This window comes from Camelina sativa, chromosome 5 (genome assembly GCF_030686135.1).
Source record: "Camelina sativa cultivar CO46 ecotype springtype chromosome 5, ASM3068613v1".
Lineage (NCBI taxonomy): Eukaryota > Viridiplantae > Streptophyta > Magnoliopsida > Brassicales > Brassicaceae > Camelina > Camelina sativa.
In genome coordinates, this window is record NC_141884.1 from 5,787,931 (window position 1) to 5,808,740 (window position 20,810).

At 35.6% G+C, this 20,810-nt stretch overlaps 6 protein-coding genes across 7 annotated transcripts; 2 read left to right on the forward strand and 4 right to left on the reverse strand.

The window, feature by feature from the left end:
- Positions 1–1,339: 1,339 nt before the first annotated feature.
- LOC104785745 (large ribosomal subunit protein eL36y) lies at positions 1,340–2,589 on the forward strand. Its single transcript, XM_010511011.3, has 4 exons — positions 1,340–1,460; positions 1,563–1,671; positions 2,010–2,209; positions 2,382–2,589. Exons 2-4 carry the CDS (start codon positions 1,570–1,572, stop codon positions 2,416–2,418), a joined length of 339 nt encoding a protein of 112 aa, XP_010509313.1. The 5' UTR covers positions 1,340–1,460; positions 1,563–1,569; the 3' UTR covers positions 2,419–2,589.
- Positions 2,590–7,252: 4,663 nt separating this feature from the next.
- Positions 7,253–9,084, reverse strand: LOC104785746 (dof zinc finger protein DOF2.4). Its single transcript, XM_010511012.3, has 2 exons — positions 8,811–9,084; positions 7,253–8,492 (listed from the first exon to the last, which is right to left on the reverse strand). The coding sequence occupies exons 1-2, from the start codon at positions 8,859–8,861 to the stop codon at positions 7,575–7,577; spliced, it is 969 nt and encodes a 322-aa protein (XP_010509314.1). The 5' UTR covers positions 8,862–9,084; the 3' UTR covers positions 7,253–7,574.
- A 1,687-nt stretch (positions 9,085–10,771) lies between these two features.
- On the reverse strand, positions 10,772–13,035 carry LOC104785747 (beta-glucuronosyltransferase GlcAT14C). 2 transcript variants are annotated; one of them, XR_015598413.1, is made up of 4 exons: positions 12,323–13,030; positions 11,621–11,714; positions 11,410–11,525; positions 10,772–11,319 (listed from the first exon to the last, which is right to left on the reverse strand). XR_015598413.1 is itself a non-coding variant. In XM_010511013.3 (4 exons), the coding sequence occupies exons 1-4, from the start codon at positions 12,837–12,839 to the stop codon at positions 10,859–10,861; spliced, it is 1,170 nt and encodes a 389-aa protein (XP_010509315.2). In that variant the 5' UTR covers positions 12,840–13,035; the 3' UTR covers positions 10,772–10,858. The 2 variants fall into 2 exon arrangements, 1 of the variants encoding a protein (XP_010509315.2); XM_010511013.3 differs by having other exon boundaries at positions 11,639–11,714; positions 12,323–13,035.
- Positions 13,036–13,136: 101 nt separating this feature from the next.
- On the reverse strand, positions 13,137–13,987 carry LOC104785748 (RING-H2 finger protein ATL33). Its single transcript, XM_010511015.3, has one exon. It carries the CDS (start codon positions 13,985–13,987, stop codon positions 13,271–13,273), a length of 717 nt encoding a protein of 238 aa, XP_010509317.1. The 3' UTR covers positions 13,137–13,270.
- Positions 13,988–15,806: 1,819 nt separating this feature from the next.
- On the forward strand, positions 15,807–18,287 carry LOC104785749 (uncharacterized). Its single transcript, XM_087513193.1, has one exon. The coding sequence runs from the start codon at positions 16,552–16,554 to the stop codon at positions 18,034–18,036; it is 1,485 nt and encodes a 494-aa protein (XP_087369319.1). The 5' UTR covers positions 15,807–16,551; the 3' UTR covers positions 18,037–18,287.
- LOC104785750 (origin of replication complex subunit 2-like) lies at positions 18,247–20,411 on the reverse strand. The gene is made up of 6 exons (XM_087513194.1): positions 20,190–20,411; positions 19,945–20,082; positions 19,755–19,861; positions 19,343–19,475; positions 18,922–19,213; positions 18,247–18,806 (listed from the first exon to the last, which is right to left on the reverse strand). Exons 2-6 carry the CDS (start codon positions 20,080–20,082, stop codon positions 18,379–18,381), a joined length of 1,098 nt encoding a protein of 365 aa, XP_087369320.1. The 5' UTR covers positions 20,190–20,411; the 3' UTR covers positions 18,247–18,378.
- Positions 20,412–20,810: the final 399 nt, after the last annotated feature.

Consider the following 20,810-nt stretch of genomic DNA (forward strand, 5'->3'; position numbering starts at 1 on the left):
ATTTAATTACATATGTCTATTCTCTGATATCGACAATGTTAACAAAATAATGAAATGATGTTTTATCCGTGTAACACCGAATTAATGATATTTTTTAATTTATATAAATATCGATAAAACCCGTCCGGCTATATAACCCCGTCCCGCTATATAAACCCGTCCTGAGATATTTTAACTCACACTATATCATCTTAATTTTTAATATTTATTGTGTATCTAAAGTATAATATTTATCGTATTTAACTTTTTAAAAGTTTTAAATATTTTTCATATTAAACCTTTTAAAAATCTTTAAAATAAAGAACCAGAATAAACCAAATAAAATTTTGTAAAGTTTGAATGCCTAATAAAATCAAGCTTTCTACTCATTTGTATTCAGAATCATTTTGGTCTCTTTTAAAGTATGACTCTAAACCATTGCACAATTTTTTAGATGATGTGGGATATTGTACCCGTTTTTTTATTCATATATTGAGTAATATATGTCCGTTTTTAAAATTTTGAATTACATCATATACAGGAAAAAATCACAATTTTTATTAACTAAATGTATCATAGAATAATTTAAGATAATTTAAATATAAATTTAAATAAAAATGAAAGGGAATCATATATTTATGTTTGAATAATGTAGAAAGATTTCTTTATTTTTTAAAATCTTACCTACAATTAATTTTGAAGTTTTGGTAACTAATATTAAAGTCAATGCATTAAATGTAAAAACTTTCCAAAAAGTATTTTTGAGCAAAAACTGCTGCAAAAATACTAGTATAGATGTAGATATATCATTGAACACTTAAGTGAGAGAACGTTTTGATGAGTTAAATTATGGTGTTAAATATGAAGAGTTGGTTTAAAAAAAAAATGTTTTATATGACAAATGGTCATATATAGCTCACTAATTAAATAAACTTTATATATTTTCTGTCAACAAAACAATTAAATAATCCCTTATAATTTTATCATGACTTTGTAATATAATTAGTGATAAGGAAATAAGATTTTAAAATTGATCCCTTATACTTTGTATTATATCAATTCCATAGTGCTTGACTATAAAGAAGCATTTTCACATGTGAAATTGGCAAAATTCATTCAATGATAATGTTTTTTCGCAAAGTTATGTTTGAACATCTAAACTCTTCATTCATGTTCATATAATGCATGCTATATTGGGGGGGAATAAAATGCATACAAACAAACTAGCGTTTGTAATACAGTGGACCAGTGATCTTAATTCATTCGATACGATGAGAACTACCTCTTGTATAACATTGGGCCTGAGTCAACTATAAATGGGTTCTACTAATATAAGCTCAATCTACAAGCCCATATAATAGCAAAGTAGGCCCATTTAGTAGAAAACTTAGGGTTTCCCTTCTGTCGCCGTATATATAAAACTGCTTTCTTTTTCTCCAAAGTTTCGTTGTTTTGCAGCGGCTGCTTCTCCTCCATTGCAGGTTTGGGACTCTGATTCAAACTCTCTCTTCTTCTTCGATTACATTGTTTTAACATATTCAAAATAGATTTCTGAATCTACTCTCTGTGAGTTTGTATTGCAGGTAAAAGATGACAACTCCAGCAGTGAAGACCGGTTTGTTCGTTGGATTGAACAAAGGACATGTCGTCACCAGACGTGAGCTTGCTCCTCGTCCCAATTCTCGCAAAGGGGTATCAATCTAACCCCCCTTCTGATTACAAAGTTTACTGCTTTTTAGATATTGCTTTCGTGGGTCTATGTTTTTAGCTCGATTTGTGATATTTACAGAGATAGGCTTAGACATGGGTCACATAGTGTTTAGTTTTGATTTGATTCTTTAGATTTTTACCGGAAATGTTGAGTTTTGAGATGAGAAATGGTGCTGTTTTGAGTAATGAGGACACTGTTAGTTAGGTTTTGCTTCTCTGCTTTACGAGAGTTTCATTTTTTTGTTTTTCTGTGATTCATTTCTCAAGAGTTTTGTTTTGATGTGAGTTTTTTTGGTTTGGATTTGTTGAATTTGTTATAGAAAACGAGCAAGAGGACTTTGTTCATCAGATCACTGATCAGGGAAGTAGCTGGATTTGCTCCTTATGAGAAGAGAATCAGTGAGCTTCTTAAGGTTGGCAAAGACAAGCGTGCTCTTAAGGTTGCTAAGAGGAAGTTGGGTACCCACAAGAGAGCCAAGCGAAAGAGAGAGGAGATGTCTGGTGTTCTCCGTAAGATGAGGTATGTATAAGAATCCCATGAGTTTCATTTTCACATTGCTCAATTCATTTCGCAAGATTGTTCATCAATTTGCACATATAGACTTTTGTATTGCTTCTCTTTATGAAACAGAGTGTTGAATCATATCTAGCAATTGAATCAAACTGACTTTTGTTTGTCTGAATACTCGCAGGTCTGGTGGTGGTGGTGTTACCGAGAAGAAGAAGTAAACGTCTTAGGCTTCTGTGTTATGGGATATTTGTTTCTTTTGGAACTTAAGTTTTGGCTTCTCTATGCCCAAAGAGCGTTTATGTGTTGTGCTTTGTTAGGGATGTGGATTAATCTTGTTACACTCTGTTCCGTTTTTATGTTGAAGCTTATTAAAACTTACTATTACTACTTTTATGCTATTGCCTCTGTTTTACTCTGTTGGTTTAGGAAATAGTCAAAATACCAATGCAATCTAAAATAAGCCCGTATAGTCCACACTCCACAATAACATTAACTTATTTGGGCCGCTATTGAATTTGCCACAACAAAGGAGCTAACTTATTCTAGTGTAGACAATTATAAGTATGTATGTAATGCGTACGCGAGGTCTCATGATTTAGAATTTAGACAACAGTGTATATCTAATGAGTAAGCGAACTGTAAGTCTCCCAAAATCGTATATTTTTCTTGTTTTCCTTAGGATACTTTGGATCGTAACCTTGTTGAAGTTGCAAAAATATGTATCTCTAGGAGGTTTGCTAGATCGTTCGTAATTTCATTTGGCTTCTGATGATGTATCAATTTTTTTTTTTACAATGTGCTATTAAATTCTAATTCTAGTAGACTACGATCCGTGTGCATGTGTCCTTATCCCACTCAATCATATGAGAAAACTAACATCTCATATGTTTTAAGGAACATAATCCTCATCAACTTCCTTGCTTTCGGTAATCCATTGGAAACTTCCAGTAGTCATTATTAGCATTTTGAGGTTGTTAGCTAGGAGTTTGCAGAAGCTGTTTGTCTGTTAAAAGCTTCCGAAATCGTTAGGTGAGTTTCACAATTTACTGAGAGTAGTTTTCGAAATTGTTAGGAACTTTCAGAAGTGGTTCGAAAATTTATGAAAACATCGTTTTAGATTCCATCCATTTATCAGCTCACAAGATATAAACTCGGATTTACATGGTCTAACGTTACGTTAAATATAAGTTTCTGCTTAAGATTTATAATTAATAGCCTAAAGTATATCTGATCAATTATATAAAAGAACAAAATGAATTGTACAATATGCATGCACTCTGTTATATAAGTGTAGATGTACGCTTGTGTACTTTTCATAAAGTGTATAGCTAATAAGGAATCTCTGGTCTGAAAATGAAGAACGTGTGTGGTTGATGACAACATGAGGAAGAAACGTGACAAGGCAATACTACTAAGAGATTATAATCCCTTCACTACTTTATCCACATGTATGATCCTTATAATTATATCGATCAATTTCCAACACCTAAAAGATGATAGAGACTCTAGATCCTTTAGTATATCTTATGTACGCACATACCTTAAGTATTTTTTTCGATTATATGTGATCATAGGTGATGCAACTTGGATTGACGCGAAACTTTTAGAGAATTGATGATGCTTTCAAGCTAATACTATATAATATGATCGATTACAATTTGGCTTAAATGTGAGTTTATAACTGATCAGGTCATATGATCAAAATCGATGGTTTAATGTAATTTTAAATCTTTTGGTTATATTGAAAAGGTCCATAGTTTTTTGTTACGTACAAAAAGAAAAGTCCATTTTCCAATTAATTAGATCATACAATATCTATTGGAAACTTGTGGCATTAGCATATTAGAGATGTTATTTTCCAAGCCGCCATAATACCTTTATCTGCAATTGCAAAGCACAAAACAATCAAGTATCTCCACTACAAAGCGCGGCAACCATAAAAATGAAGTTTTGATCTTTTGTTACTTGCAAATGCAGCATAGGATTTTTTTTGTCAGATTTGGGAAAATATAAACTGTGGAATCTCAAATCTCATGGTCATGATCTCCATGGGTATCATTTACATCCCCTTAATATAGCAAGTTTAGCGGTACCACAAAAAGAAAAAAGAAAAAAAAATTGTGTAGGAGATACTCTATCCAGTTCTAGTGGATGATTGTAAACAGACCAAACTACGGTTAACCATAAAACAATAAAAACTCTTTTCTTTTTCTAGTGTTTAACATGGTCGATCTGGCCGATCTTTAGCGGGACCAGTCCTGTACAAGTTGGTCTATACTGGCCAGTGATGAGTTTTCTAGACTCCCAGTGACGCCTGACGACGGATTAATTTAATAATGGCCAAAATCTTCAGTTTTGTACCACATATTATTATTCTAGCTAGTATCGAACATGATAAGACCCTAGGAGACCAGCAAAAAATGTCTAACACATATGCTTACAAAATTTGAGCGAGAGTGTCGTTATAAATTTTGAACGTTAACCAGCAAAAAATGTGTAACACATATGCTTACAAAAATTTTACCATCTAGAAATTCCGACAAATATGCTTAAAAATTATTTGCTGTATATGTAGAAAAAAACAAATGAAATTATATATTTTCTTTATTTGTAGTCCCAGGGAAGTAAGTGAAAAACACATGCTGTAAAAGTGAAAGCTGCAGTAGAAGTAGTACACAAATATGCTGGTCGTCGTCTATATATGCCTAATTGCCTAGACCTTCGCATGAATATGCATACATGGATGTGCCTACATATTGTATATATATATTGACGCACAGAAATACATACATGATCAGGAGACAAGATTTTAACTTGGATTTCTGAGTCCTACTATGCGTATGTTGGGGCTCATTCATATACAGAAGCCTATCTTGATTTATTATGCCTAGCTACTATCACTTCAAATCATTAACTGACGAGTAGCTAGCTGATAAGAAACAAAACTATATATCAATGTGTAGTATATACTAATTTATTTTTCCATGAACATATTTTTGTGTTTTATTCACTTGCGTGTAGTAAAATTAAGTTTTGAGTGATATGAACAAATTTGAGTTTTGAGTATCAATATTTCTGATCACTTCAGACTGCAAATGAACCGTTACAATTTAAAATGTAAGTTATGACATGAATACGATATTTGAGTTGCATACTAAATTGAAATAGTTGAAATTTAAAGTATTTGTATTTTGTAGTACAATGTCGATGATTATGTTAAGAAACTAAAATATCAATAAAAATTAATACTGTATAAGCTAAATTATGGGAGATCGGCAGGTTTTTATTATGTGGCCTAGCTTTATAGGTTTGAATGTGCTTTATTCCATATTGGTGAGCAGCCTTGGTACTTGCAAAAGCAGAACACAATCATCTAATTTAGATTCCTTTCTTTCACTGTGAACCAATCCCTCCTTTTTTAGGACCCAAACATATTAGGTGTATATAATACATCTTTCTGTCTTTTCGTTTTTGAATTATCCTTTTCGAGAAGGATGATGAAGGACGTTCCTCAAAGGACTATAACATCAGTAGTTATATAGTACTAGTATTCACTTTTTTCTTCTTCTCAATTTCAAATTTTGTAGTAATCCATCAAAAATCCATAAAATTCCAAACTCTTTTGCGCATGCAATTACAACCAGAAACAAAAATGTAACCAGTAAGTGGAACATTGGAATAAGGGAAGAAACTCTAATAATAATGACCAAATCAGTAGAGAGACTTGAGAGTGAAAATGGATGACGTGGCTCACACAAACTGACAAAAAAGCAAATTTGTCGCCTAGTGAGTTGTGTACAAAACACGCGTACCAAGGCGCGTCAAACTGACAATCTTAAGATTAAAATTCTCGTCCCGACATTGATTCTCTGTTTCTGTCCTTCTTAATGTTTCGTAGTCACATGTAAGAAAAATCCAGCCGTCATCTTACGATTAACATTATCGCCTACGTATTTAAAATGTGATTGACAAAAAAAAGTTATTCGCTAAACACATCTTTCAACACGTAATTGAATTCAGAACATCTTCAAATCCTCTAAAGTGTGTCTTTATAAATACAAAAATATTACAGTATATGAAAAAAACACACAAATAAAATATGTTTAAGTGATTTCACACAAATACATCTCGATCATAATATTGTTTAATTTGTCCTTGAAATCAATCTACTTATGCGCAAGAAACTGCTTTTGACATAGAAAATTTTTAAAAAAAAATGCTGGAATGACTAAACCTAAGATTCCTTGCTTTTAATTTGGTTTCGTCAATTCAACCCAACCCCAACGATCAGTTGCTCTTTTTCGTCTCTATTCACATCTCTTTTGTTCCTCCATTATATTCAAAGCTTTAATCTCGAGATTTTTTTAAAGAAAATCCTTGTAAACAATGCATTTTTGGGTAAAGTGTATCTTTGCATTAGACCCGGAAAAAAAACATGTTGAAACTGATAAAAAAAAGTATTAAGTAATTGAAAGTAATCCTTAAAAGAGTTATTTTTCTACAGTTGAAAAATAAACAATTGAAAAAGTACATACATGATCTCTAATTCTCTACGATCCAGCCATATATATCAGATCATCATTCATCAAATTTAGATTCTTCGCTTTTGGGAATTGTGACTGCCGCCCAAGGTAGAGATTTGAAGAAAAAAATGTCTATGAGACTATTTATTGATTTATTAAAGCACATAACATGCATAAGATGATAAGAGGAGCTGCATATGTACAAAGAGTAATGGTGAGAACTTTTAGAATCAAATATAGTTAATTACCATTTTGTGATGTTTATGGCGAGGTTAAGCGCTCTATACTGATATAAAAGCTAAGTTGAAAACAAGAAGTCAGTCAGTTTCAAACTAGATTTTTTTTTTGTCAACAACTATGAACTAACTCAAACGAGCCAGTTAGGCAGTTTCAAACTAGATTATAAATTTAAAACAACATAAATTTTACTAGACACTACAAAATTAAGTACTAGTAATTAACTAATTATTAACATAAGTACTCCTCAGACAAAATAATATTAACGGTATAAGACAAAACTAGTGAAAAATTAAATGAACTCGTCGGAATTTCAATAACTAAGATCGAGAGATAAATCTCTCTAATACATTCATCATAGTAGTGAAACTCGAAAGATAACAAAGGAACAGTACTGACAAATAACAAAGGAACAGTCTCAAAAACATCCAATAGCTTAACAACATTAGATAGAGAACGCCGGAAAGTTGTAAACAACATTAACTAAACAAAAACGCAAATTAAAATAAGACAAAACTAACCTAATAACTAGTAACTAGGTTTTCTTTTTTTGCACCAAAGTATACCCTCAAGTTTCCTCTTGTTTTTTTTTTTTTTTTTTTGTGTGGTTGAACTCAACGAGAAGAGCCGAAAGCGGAAAGATCAGTCCAGGAAGAGCAATTACCATTGACATTAACCCATTTGTAAGGATTATCTTCAACTTTAACCGAAGAAAATTGCGATGCCAAAGCAGAAGAGATCGACGCTGAAGTTATCCTCGGTGACTCAAAAGGGTAAAACCCATTTGAAGATGGATTAGGATTAGAGGAATCGTCCAAGTTTCCACCTCCCAAACTCGGCTGCTGATGATGAGACGTCGATCTCCACTCATCAACACAGCTCATAAGCGAGCCACCAGATGTTCCCATATGGATTGACCTCAAGTCTTGACTCAATCCTCCATAGTTCAACAAGCTCATGTTGTTGTCTGTCTTTGTATTATTTGCGAGATCTCCAAGATGATTATAAGTAGGATTCATTAGCCTCCCCGGAGACAAAATCTGGCTTAAGATACTCTCTTGGTTTCCTCCATAGTGAGAAGAGAGAATCGAGCTGATGGTGGATGCATTCCCGGAGGAGAAGCTGTTGTTGTTGCTAGTAGCGGTGCTGTTGTTGTTATTGTTGCTAGTGCTTTTAGAACGCCTGTTTCTTCGGCAGCCACCGCCGACAGGGACGTTGCGGAGAGCACCGCCACGTGTCCAGTATCTCCGACAGGTCTTGCAGAAGTGGCGTGGCTGAGTGAGGCTGTAGTTGTTGAAGTAGCAGAACTTGGTGTTGGTGGATTCGCATCTTGGACATTTCAGTGCCGCTTCGGGTAAGGCTACGTTTGCTTGTCTTGCTCTATCCACCATCGATCCTGCTCGGACTGAACCGCAGCCTCCGCTCCCATTAGACTGCGGCTGCTGTTGTTGCTGCTGCAGCTGAGGACGAAGAACATGACCTCCGGTTGCTGAGGCTCCTGCACCGTCCTGATTGTAATTGCTCGGAGGAGCCTAAAGTTACAAAATAAAAAGGATGAGCAAAATTATTGAAATTGAACAAGAATATTCAAGAACATGCTAAGCAATAAGAACTTTTCTGTCTTTTCTTTTTCTTGCTTTGAATAAATATTAGTACTCTCTTTGAGTTTGATTCCAAACTTAAATCATGCCAATTGCAAAGCAAGAAGAATTTTTTTCTGTAGCTTTGAATTAAGATTTCTATTTTTGTTTTGATTCCAGATTTAGAACATGTAATTGCTAAGCAATAAGTTTTTTTTTTTTAATGTGTCATATATGAGAAGTGTATATATGGAACAGGAAAGCACTTACTTGTTGCCAGTTGGATGAATCAAGATAAGCTTGGATGGAGGAGAAAACCATTGTTATTCTCTTTTGATTTTATTCTTCAAAATTCTTAAAGTAAAGTTTTTTTTTTCTTTTTTGGTTTCTCTTCTCTTTTCCGTGGTGGGTGATGAATTAGAAATAGAATAGAGGAATCAGATCAAAGAGAAAACAAAGCCGAGAGAGAATGAGAATGAAGGGAGAAAGAGAGAGAAAGGAATGTTGAGTGTGAGAATGAAGATGGCTAAAATTTAAAGTGGATGAACCTTTATATATATATCTATGTCAATATATAAGTATGTGTGTATACAATAATTTTGTATGGAGATGTAAGAAGATAATTGTCATATATGTAATTATTAGGGTTTGTGTTCCATATGGGGTGGGACTGACATGATTCTTTTTGTTTTCTTGCTTTAGTTAGGGTTTAAAATTTCCTATCACTAGTTTCATTCATATATATATAAGTATATTTTCTTAATACATAAGCTTTAATTTTGTGCCTTGTGATGGTCCTCGCTTTCATATATTCACACATGTAAACCGAGATTTATAGATCAAATCAACAATAACACCTATAACTTAATATATAAATCCGTTTCATCCCTATTAATAAATGTTGTTGTAAAACTTTATTATTGTTTCACAAAGAAATGTTTTTGTTGTAAAACATAACGACCAATTCGAATTGGATGAAATCCTTATGTAAAAGTTAACTCTTGTCCCTTAGAATAATTTCCACAATGTGTTATTTTATATTTTTAGATTCAGCTAAAATAATCGATTTATCTGGTTGATAGTGATTATATATAGTTGATTTCTGTGTAGATTGATCCGAGTAGAATATATGGAGCGGATTTAGGAGACAAAGGTGTTATGTAGACCGAATTCCGAGGTGTTAGCATAATGATTATTCAATAGGATCGTTGATCATATAATGATTTATAACTAATAATTTGAAAAACAAAAGAAATGAAAAAGAGATTGAAAATAGGAAAAGTGGGTTAAAATGGGTGCTTTGGTCGTTGGACGACAGCCGAAGCATCGCGACCGGTCCATCATGTTCCCCCTCTCTCTCTCTCGCTCTCTCTGCTTTTTTCCTCTGCATGGCAATATCTTCTCGTAGATGTTATTGATCGTCACGCTCCCTCGAACCGCGTGACTCTAAAACACTGAGCCTTGGGACCATTTTCCGAGGTTTCTTTTGTAAGTTTTACTTACAACGAAAACATTCTCCACACATTTCGATAGATTTGATCTGTCATCTATAGTGTGATTGATATATGGATCACATACTAGTAAACTAAAAACGGCTAACTAAACTAATTTACAGATTTAAATATGTGTTTTTATACGGTTTTTAGTTTAGCTTTACGATAGATTTTATCAGTTATTGATACATATGGATCAACTAGTAGGCTAGTAGTAACTACAAAATGGCAAACAAAACTAATATTTAATATTCGTTCATTGGAATAGGTGTAGATTTTGTGTGGAATATATAGTTTGGTAAGTAATGGCTTTGATTTTGTAATTTAGGATCACAATAGAATCGTTATGCAGTTCCACAATACTTATCCAATTGCAGTGTAAGCAATCCGCAAATTGTTATTATTTATATATTGTACTCGTATGTGCAATCATTCTCCAAGTTACAAATAATATATTTCTAGTCAAGTTGTTTCTTCTTTTCGCTTTACCAATCATAGAAGTTATGTTACAAACAAAACTATATTTTGGTAATATGTAGGCAAACTAGTACAGTATTGTTGAGTGTGTGGTCTAAAAGTTTCAGTGTAGGTAAATAATAAGTATGAATTCCAATTTTTTGATCCGTCATTTGTAGGATTAAATAAATTCCATTAAGATAACAATTCTAGGATGACATTTTGGAACAAATCAGTGTTAACGTATAATTCTTTTCTTTAGACGATCCAGATTCCAGAATAAAGATGCAGAAATAAACCTTTCACGAAAAATTAATGATCGGAATGATACAAAATCAATAATCAAGAGTTGAGACAACAAAAAAAGAACTATTTACATTGCTTAGCCCTGAAATTCTCATGGTCAAGAAGCCTAACCATGAGCTTCTCAAGCCTCTTCCAACTCACCGTTGGCTTAACAACCTCAGGAGTCTTCAACCCCAATCCATTTTCTGTTTGACCCAACAGCTCGGTATCGATCTTATCGAGTACGAGATCATCCTCTCGAAACTGCCTTGCGAATGGAGCCCCGCTTTGGACCATATCCAAGAAATTCTCAACCGTTAGATTCAAGGCGCGCTGTTGGAGTTGCGGATCCCAGTTTGTGTAATGCAGGTCGTGGTTAACAGTTGTGTTCTGATAATCTTTGTTGTTGCACACAACTGTCTGAAAATAGCCTTCGGATGACAAGAGGAAGTTGGTATAGTACATCAATAACGTTCTTGGGAGATTGTCCCATCCCCAAATGCAGAACTCGAGGAATGGTCTTGTTAAAGCTACGCTGGTTGAACCTATTAGAACAAGATTCATCCACAAAATGAAGAAAAGGCAATCATTAGGATAAGAGTGACGATGAAATGAGATTAAGTGTTTTTTTTTACCCATGAAAAGTTTGAATGAAGCAGGCAAAGATCTCCGTTCTTTAGCCCAAAAGACACCAGACTTCTTCAAATGGTAAAAGCCAGGGTCAATAATGATAGGCCTTGCTCTTTGGTTCCTGCAAAAAAATTACAGTTAGAGCCGTTACACAAGAAGCAACATAAATGATCTGTTTCTGAAGAAAAAAATAAAGAACATTCAAGGTAGGTATACATAATATTAGCCCCTCACTCTTTCCAACCGATGTTGCTTGTGTGCTCAATGAAGTTCAGGTAGCGAGGCAAGTATGAGAAGATGTGCAATATATCTGAAACAAGCGAAAAGTACAATAAGATCACTGAACTATAAAACAAGAATCGACAAGTCCAAGCCAAAACCACAATTAGACACACCTTCTTGTGTTTTACATTCAAGTCCAGTGTTCAGAGTCTAGTTAGAGTCAATACACAGAAGCAAACCAAACATATATAATCATAAGTCTTCCTAGTTCTTGTACAAGTCAATAATGCAAGAAGACAGTAAGTTCAACTTCTACTTTTATTTACTCTAAATCCTAGCTCTGATCAAACTCCTCTGAAGGAAACCTTAAACAGAAGGGATGAGAGGGTAATCAGAAGCATGAGAAATGAGGTTGCTTACTATAAAATACAACATTGTCTACAAAGCAACCAACCAAACCATACATAAGATTGATGAACCATTAGAACCAAATACACATGAGCCAATCAAATACATAAGACTTTTGTTCCACATAATTTTCCTACTTCAGGACTTCCTCCTATACACCTATTTTGATATTGGATTACATAAACAAGAACATTTCAATTTGAATCTCCAATGAACTTATCACCACCAAAACATGAAGCAAAAAAGATTTATGAAATTTGGTTTAAAGATTGAACAAAAAAAAGTTACCATCTTGAGGCATGAGAGGGTAATCAGAAGAACTAAGATTAATAAACCAATCCCAATCCTTAGCTTTCTTCAACAAAATCGCAACACCATGAAGCGTACTAGCTAACATCGTCGGACCTTTCACCGTAACCAAATCAGCCAAACCAACAACCATAACATTCCCAAACTTCTTCTTCTTCTTCTTCTCCGATCTCACATACTTAGCAAGCTCCATCCTCTCTTCATCGGAAGCTTCCAGGTCCAAATGAAGAAGATAGTAATTTCTCGGATGGTGTATCGCTCTCAGCAACCTCTTCACACGATTCCCATCTCCTTTCGTCCCCGTTACCAGATACGCTAACTTCGGAAGATTCGATTCTCCGGTTAAGCTTCGATTTGGAGTTAAACCGGAGGATGAATCTGATGGTTTTCGAGAGGTTAGTGTTAAACCCAGAAGAAATAAGAGTAAAACGCCGAATACTACTGAAACCACCGGTCGTGAATAAGAACGAGGAGATGAAATGTGAGATCTTTTCATGTTTTAATCATACAAAAATGAGAGCTTTACGATTTCTCTCCGGAGCATGTCCGTCTCTAGATCTGAGCCGACGGTGGAGAGAGAGAGAGAGAGACCGGGAAGAAGAAGACGAAAGTTTCGTTTTTTAAAAATCGGTTGGTGAAATACCAAAAACGCTGTCGTTTAATTAAGAGAAGACGTGGATGAAATAATGACCGTCCGATTAATCTAGGAGCTTGCTGTGAGTCAACGTCAGATCTCACATCACACACTCACAGTTGCTTACGGAGTTACGAAGCAACCAAATTAAAAAAAAAATTTAACGGACATATTTTTTTTTTTCGAAATTGACGTAATTTGTTTTACAAAATATCTATATTAAAAAAAAATTGTGGAAAATAGCAAAATCGAGAAATAAATTATATTTAATTATTATATTAAAAAAAAAAAAATCAAACTAAACTAGAAGCATCAGGTAGACCTTGACGCCAATCGTCATTTCTATTAGTGGCTGAAACGCGACGGTTTCCACCGCTGCGATTCGCGTTAACAGTAGTAACGTTGGCGGTTTCGGTGGTGTGTTGTTTAACAGGGACTTCAGCTCGGCAAATGGGACAGTTAGGATGATCTTGAAGCCACTCTTCAATACAATCCACGTGGAAAGCGTGGTCACACGTAAGCCTCCGTATTTTTTCACCGTCGGTGATTACGTATAGACACACCGTGCACTCGTTTCCGATCTCCTTCGGATGTTTCTCCTCCTTTTGGACTTTCTCGCCGGATTCAGGAGGAGATACTACGGTCGTGGTGGTCGGTGAGGTGATGTCGACGGTGACGTCGTCGGAGGAAGAGGATGTGCTGCTGCTGCGGCGTGAGGAAGAGGAGTTGCGTCGGGAGGAAGAAGAGCAGGGGACGGTGAAGAAGAGAGCGTAAACTAAGGCGGGAACGGCGACGATTGCGATGACGGCGAAGATTAGTTTGAGAGGAGAGAGGTCGATGCTTCGTGGAGGAGCTGGGAACGGTGGTGGAGGGCCGAAGATGATGAAGGTTGAGTTTGTAGTGATGGTCGTGCCGGGAAAGACGGTGTCGGGAACAGTAACGGTGGGAGTTGGGACGACGGCGTCGTAGCCGGAGTCGGAGCCGAAGGTTGTTGTTGAATTATTGAACATGATTATGTGAATATGAAATGTGGTGGGGGACGAACGAGTGATAATAATAATAATGGATAGTGCTTCTTATTACTAACTAAGTTTGGTTTTTTTCCTTTTTTTTCTTCGGCGAAAGGTCAAAATTAAATAATTTTATTTGTGAGAACAAAATTTAAAAGTAGTTTTGAGTATTCACTTACAGCTTAGCGGCTGTATTAATTTGCTAATCTCGTATCGTATGCAACAATCACTTTCGTAACTATTTTAATTATGCTTACATAACAAAGTAATAAATCTCTTTCATTGGTTTATTTAATTTTGATAGCGTGTCTCTATAATTCTAGTATGTATATGTAATTTCGTTTATTTTTTTAATACAGTGATAAAGATGAAGAAGGATCTTCTTTGGTGTTTTGTTATGATGGTTACATGGCACTAGTGGTTGGACATTTGGTGGTTTGTCGGTGCCACCAAAATTATTTATTCTTTTATTTCCAACCTTTATATATCTCTACTCTACTCTACTCTTGGTTTTGGTTATAAGCTAATAATAGACCAGTGATTTGAGCTTTGAGGCGTAGTGGAGTATAGTGATGATGGATTTTATGGGTTTTACTTTTACATGTTTGTACTTGTCAAAATATACAATGCGTAATGTTATGAACTTAAGATGAGTAAAAAGAATTATTACGAGAAGTTTTGAAAGTTCTATTCAAATTGATATCAGCAATATGTTTGTACAACTAAGTTATTATTATTATTATTATTAAAAGAAAATTATGGCAATAATAATTTTCAAGATTCGTGTTTCAAAGTGTCAATTACATATTTCAAAGATCACGAGACCGGTTATGGGGAAGAGATGAGGCCAGAGCGAACAAGATTGTTTTCATCGGCAAGAATTTGAACCGGGATAAGTTAGAGAAGGGTTTTAAAGCTTGTTTGATTTAAATTTTTGGAATTTTTATTTTTATAAACTATGTATATGTATACCGAGGAAAATAGTCAATGGAGTTGTTGTAATTCGATTTAAGTGCCGTCTGCCAAGAGATATAGTTGTTGAATTATATTGAGCGCACAAGTAAAAAAATTGGACTTCGTGGCAGTGGCAGAGATCTATTATACTTTCAAACTGACTCTATCTCAACTTCGGTACTTAAAATTACCTGAATCCTTGGTTGAGAGGTTCGAGAGGATATGATGCAGCAAACTTAATATCAAATCCATTTTGGGTTGATGTCTAAAAAAATTTATATCATAAAAGTTGATGTTTTAAATGGGTTTTAACAATATTCATGGTTTAATTAACCTAAATTTAAAAGTGCATAGTATAAATAGTCTACATTTGAAAGTTCATGATATAAATAACCTACATTTGAAAGTTGTTAGTTATTATTATAATTATTCTATTTTATTTTGTTCTAGAAGTTGTGATATCAATTTTGAAACTAAAGAAAGTCAAGATCTTTGCCCATAATTTGATCCTAATTTTTAAATGTAGATTTCTACTTAAGAAAAAAGGGTCAATATAAATCATTAGATAATTTTCTTTTATTTCTTCTCATAATTTTTTATTATTGATTGGAGAAAAGTAAATCAAGTTTTTGTATGACCTAAATATATTGTAGTGAGACTAACCCATTAAATAATTACATGGATTACCTGTTCTAACAAGGCAAAAAAAAGTCCATAATATCAAATTCATGAAGTTTTGTTTGATGGAGAAAAAGTTTAGAACATATAAAGACCACAAAGATAAAGACAATTTAGACAACGATGTATTAGTGGTATGTTGTTCTTCTTTTATTTACCACAAATCCAACAACGTTGGTTTGAAAACCAAAAATAATTTATATGCTCTTCTTCTTATCACCAAATATATTTTAAACATATTTAATAAATTTCTTCAAAAAAAAAAAAAAAAAAATAGAACTAACGATGACGGCGTGTAATCAGAAAACAAACGAAAGTATCAATAAACTAAATCATCGTCACCGTTAAGTAACGGAGGAAAGTCTCCACGGTGCCATCCAGGGCAGGCGTTTACTTCCGTCGCGTCCGTATCTTCCTCTCTCTCTCTAGAAAAAAAAAAAAAAAAAAAAAGGAGGAAGAAGAAGAAAAATCAAGATTTTGTTGTGTTGGCGACGATGATGACGATACCATCTGCATCGTGCTCATCTTAGCTTCATCCTCTTTCTATGTTTATCTGTTTTTATTCCACAAGGGAACCAAAAAAAACTCCTTTTTGCATCTCTTCTTCATAAGTTTAAGGCGATTCATCAGTATCTAAGAAGACTAGGGAGCTTCCTGTTATAGGATTTCACGATTAGGGTTTTGCTTCCATCTCATTGGAGTTACAGCTGAAAGATTGGGAATTTAGGTGTTGTAGAGTTCGATTGAGATAAGGAGTGTTCTAGGTATATATATATGTAAGTAGTTTAGTTCCTTTTTTAAGAAAGTGTTTGTCTTGGGGAGAGGAAGATGAGAATTGCAAGTGTTGTTATTGTTGTTATTGAGGTTATGAGATTTGTCTCTGGTGTGAGTTGAAAAAAGGTAGATACTTTTTGTTTAACGTTTTTGACTCAATGGAGAATCATCATCCTTCGACTCTCTTGTCTATGGATTCGAGTGCTTCTTCTCACGAGGAGCTTGATTTGGAGATGAATAATAACAGGCAATCTCTTCTCTCTGGTCCTCCTGATATCAATTTGCCACTCTCAGCTGAGAGAAGTCCTCCTCCTCAGCCTTGGAACTTGGATTCTTGTGATATTTTGGATGTTGGGTTAGGTTCACAGGCTTATGAGACTGAGAATTACATGAGTGTTGTGCCTAAGGTTGGGAGGAAATGTGCTAAGCGGGTTGATAGTGTGTGGGGTGCCTGGTTTTTCTTCAGTTTCTACTTCAAGCCTGCGTTGAACGAGAAGTCAAAGGCGAAGATAGTTAGGGATAGCAATGGGATCTCTGGTTTTGACAAGTCAGATTTGAAGCTTGATGTGTTTCTAGTTCAGCATGATATGGAGAACATGTATATGTGGGTTTTTAAGGAAAGACCTGAGAATGCGCTTGGGAAGATGCAGTTGAGGAGTTACATGAACGGGCATTCTAGGCAAGGGGATCGTTTGTTTCCATTTAGTGTTGAGAAAGGTTTTGTAAGGTCTCATAGAATGCAGAGGAAGCACTACAGAGGTTTGTCAAATCCGCAGTGTGTTCACGGGATTGAGCTTGTTCCTTTGCCAAACCTCACGTGTCTTGATGAGGAAGAGAGGAAAAGGTGGATGGAGCTTACGGGTCGTGATTTGAATTTCACCATTCCACCTGAAGCTAGTGACTTTGGTTCGTGGAGAAACCTTCCCAACACTGACTTTGAGCTCGAGAGGCCTACACCGTCTTTGAAGAATCCTTCTGCAAGCCACTCTAAGAAATTACTCAATGGATCGGGGCTCAATCTCTCAACTCAACCATCCAACCATTCAAATGGTGAAGCAACTGATCTGTCTCCCTCAAGCCATAAGAAGAGGAAGGACTTGTTCTCAAATGGGATCCATGAGGAGGAATGTTGCTTAACCGTGAACCCGATACCTCCTGTTATCGAAGCTCACCAGAGCGAGATACCAAATTGGTCAAACGAGTTTAGTGGAGCCATGAAAAACGTTTATGGACCTGTTACTGCTGCAAAAACAATCTACGAGGATGAAGAAGGCTACTTGATCATAATCAGCCTTCCTTTTGTTGATTTAAACAGCGTTAAAGTCTCGTGGAGGAACACTCTCGCACACGGAATCATAAAAGTTTCATGCATAAGCACATCGCGCGTACCGTTTATAAAGAGACATGATAGAACGTTCAAGTTGACTGATCCAGCCTCTGAGCACTGCCCACCAGGAGAATTTGTCAGAGAGATCCCGTTATCAACCCGGATCCCAGAAGATGCAAACATTGAAGCGTATTACGATGGACCTGGATCAGTTCTTGAGATACTTGTTCCGAAACTTAGAGCTGGCCCGGAAGAGCATGAGGTGCGGGTGTGTCTCCGTCCTCATCTCAGTGGAAACGATCTGATGCTAACATAAAAAGAGAAGCATCTGTCCAGTTTCCTTTGTTTGTAAAAGCTTATTATAGGAGTCATCTCTCATTGATATTGGCCAATGGCCACTCATATATAGGCGTTTTCACTGTTTTAAATTTTAGTAGGATTTTTCATCTCATTGCAAGCTGTGTGTACGATGCGTTGGAATCAACCCTGATTCAATTTGTGTTTGTACAGTACCAAAGAAAGAATATTTGTCATGATTTAAGATATTACTAATTTACCACATTAAAAGCTTTGGGGGCTGATTGTAACATTCAATATGTAAGCGTTTGAACAATGATAGCAATAAAAAAAAACGAATTATATCAGATACAGTTTGAGGCTACTGATTGAGATCAAGCAAGAGCTGTCGAAGTGCATCCGCAGAGAGAGGTACATTCAGACACTCTTGTCCATCAGAGTTCCTCTTGGTCTTAACCAGTTCGTGGTCTTTAAATTCCGTAAGATGTGAGTTCAAAGTCACTTGACTGCTCACAAAGAAGCGTTCTCGAGAGGCTGAATACAGATCATCAGTGGGCATTCCGTCTTCATCTGGGTGAGAAAGTTGGTACTCAGCAAGAATCTTGAAGACGTTCTGAGCGTTTGGCGTTAAACTCTGTAAGACAATGGCTGCTGTTTTGGCGGTTTGGGCTGTGCTTCCCTGTGCAAGAACCAACGGGAAGAATACGCCTTCGACATTGTACGGTGCAAATGTTGGAACATGGTGCCATAGCCAGTTAAACTGAGTGTGCACCATTTTCTTATCCCACACTGCCAATATATACAAGAGACATCACCTCAGGTCAAAGAAGCAGTACAGAAGATATTTAAAGTATTGGACAGATAGAGCAATTAGTAAAAGACATAGATGAAGAGTAATGCTTACATAATGGAGCGTTGACATGGTCAATAGAGGCAACAATACGTATGTGCGAACAGGAAGCAAGCCGGGCAAGAGTTTGTTGTGATTCAGGATCCCTTAACGCAGGGCCGTCAATGTTATGGACAACAACGCATATGAAGCAGTCTTTATCTTCAGACTGTGGGGCATGTAGAAAGGAAAGAATATCATCTATGGAGCGTAAAGGAGATGTTTCTTGAACTTTAGAGACGCTCCCCGAACTCTTTCTTCTAGACTTCAACAGCTCGGACAGAAGTTCAGCTAATACTAAAAGAACCTGAATTTGCAACATAGAAAAGACAATTTTGCTATTACCTAAAGCTAATTTCTTTCCAACCTGTGAAGAACATAGCGCTGTTCAAGAGAAAGAGAAAGAACCCCTGAGTCCAAACAGACAAAAAAGTACCTGTTTTAGATTTACGGAAGGGAGGTAGCCATTGATGACCACAACGGAATACTCAGTCAAAGAAGCAGAAGCAAAATCTTCAATGAAAGCTTTCTTAGAACCAAAGCCATACATTAGAAGGCCAAAGCCACACCTGTAAGTAGCAGCAAAATGAAATGAAGACACACTAAAAGTATGATGATTCAGATGGATGGAACATATTTCAGATTCAGGACACAACTAAGATGACTCTAAATTCTAGAGGAGAAATACAGGAGAAGGTCCTGGCTCAATGTCTATGTTATATTCCTCTGAACAGTTTCTACAATAAGTGATATATCAGATTCTAACTTCTGAGGTTCTTGGTATCCAAGGAAGAGGAGTGTAACATATGCTAAGTCAAAACTCAAAAGCAAAGAACGTTTTTACTGACCTGAGCTCAAAGACCCACTTTGGGTACATAGTCTTGTAATCACTCATAAGCTCAGACACTTCTTTAGCGTGCTTCATTTCAATATGAGATGATGTTTCTCTAAGCTCCTGAAAACACACATAACGTTTCTCCATCAGTTTATCACAAGAAAAAGCATAAATTGGGAAGAGAATATCCAAAAAAGAATCACCTGCTCATCAACAATATGAATATCAGAGAGCTTGTGAGCTGATCGCTTACTCGCCCCACCCAATTCTTTCGCCAGAAAGTAGTTTCTTGAGAAACCACACTCATCTTCTTCTTCTTCTATGTTGTCAATGTCCTCCATCTTCGTTTGGAACAAAAACAATCAAGCAAACCGAGTTAGAAAACTAACAACATAACAATGGGCTGCTAATCAATAACTCAATTTCACCAAATCGAAAGAGAAATCACCTTTATAGAATCAGGGCACCTACACGAACAAAATCACGGCAGCGAATCGTGGATTCGATTGTGTCCGATCAGATCGCCGGTAAGAACTTCGACGATTAGATTTAGTTAGTTAGCAGCCGGAGACGACAACCGAAAAAAAGATTGACCTACGAAGACGATGAGATGCAGTCTCGATTTTCCCGCGCTTTTCTTCCTCGTGTTTCCCGGTTAGAAGTCGACGTCGTCGTTTCACAGGCATTTAAAATCTAACGGTTCAGGTTCCATTATCAGATATGACACGGATGGCAAAAGATCCAACGGTCCACATGCTATGCTGACATAATCACACGGATCGACATTATAAACCGTCGGTTAACAGCTGGTTTGGTTAGTTTTTTTTTATTTGGAATGTTTTGAATGGTTTTGGAAACTTTGAATCCATCTGTTTCTTTTTCTTAGCTCTGTCCCAGTTTCTGTGGTCTGTCTAAATTTTTAAGGATCTTATATCATACTCTCTCTGTTTCACAAAGAGTGTCATTCTAACATATTTCACATAACTTAAGAAAATATTGAATTATACATACTCCCTCTGTTTCATATTAAGTGTTATTTTAGAATTAAAAAATCATTAAGTTTTTTATT

What these genes read in the sequence shown, in the direction of transcription:
- LOC104785745 (XM_010511011.3), top strand. Translation starts at nt 1,570, where the DNA reads ATGACAACTCCAGCAGTGAAGACCGGTTTGTTCGTTGGATTGAACAAA. An exon ending in GTCCCAATTCTCGCAAAGGG is followed by an intron (nt 1,672 to 2,009) that starts GTATCAATCTAA and finishes AATTTGTTATAG; the next exon opens with AAAACGAGCAAGAGGACTTT. An exon ending in GGTGTTCTCCGTAAGATGAG is followed by an intron (nt 2,210 to 2,381) that starts GTATGTATAAGA and finishes GAATACTCGCAG; the next exon opens with GTCTGGTGGTGGTGGTGTTA.
- LOC104785746 (XM_010511012.3), bottom strand. Translation starts at nt 8,861, where the DNA reads ATGGTTTTCTCCTCCATCCAAGCTTATCTTGATTCATCCAACTGGCAA. An exon ending in ATTCATCCAACTGGCAACAA is followed by an intron (nt 8,493 to 8,810) that starts GTAAGTGCTTTC and finishes TTGTAACTTTAG; the next exon opens with GCTCCTCCGAGCAATTACAA.
- LOC104785747 (XM_010511013.3), bottom strand. Translation starts at nt 12,839, where the DNA reads ATGAAAAGATCTCACATTTCATCTCCTCGTTCTTATTCACGACCGGTG. An exon ending in CCCTCTCATGCCTCAAGATG is followed by an intron (nt 11,715 to 12,322) that starts GTAACTTTTTTT and finishes CGCTTGTTTCAG; the next exon opens with ATATATTGCACATCTTCTCA. An exon ending in AGCAACATCGGTTGGAAAGA is followed by an intron (nt 11,526 to 11,638) that starts GTGAGGGGCTAA and finishes ATTTTTTTGCAG; the next exon opens with GAACCAAAGAGCAAGGCCTA.
- LOC104785748 (XM_010511015.3), bottom strand. Translation starts at nt 13,987, where the DNA reads ATGTTCAATAATTCAACAACAACCTTCGGCTCCGACTCCGGCTACGAC.
- LOC104785749 (XM_087513193.1), top strand. Translation starts at nt 16,552, where the DNA reads ATGGAGAATCATCATCCTTCGACTCTCTTGTCTATGGATTCGAGTGCT.
- LOC104785750 (XM_087513194.1), bottom strand. Translation starts at nt 20,082, where the DNA reads ATGGAGGACATTGACAACATAGAAGAAGAAGAAGATGAGTGTGGTTTC. An exon ending in AAGTGGGTCTTTGAGCTCAG is followed by an intron (nt 19,476 to 19,754) that starts GTCAGTAAAAAC and finishes TGCTACTTACAG; the next exon opens with GTGTGGCTTTGGCCTTCTAA. An exon ending in CTTCCGTAAATCTAAAACAG is followed by an intron (nt 19,214 to 19,342) that starts GTACTTTTTTGT and finishes TTGCAAATTCAG; the next exon opens with GTTCTTTTAGTATTAGCTGA.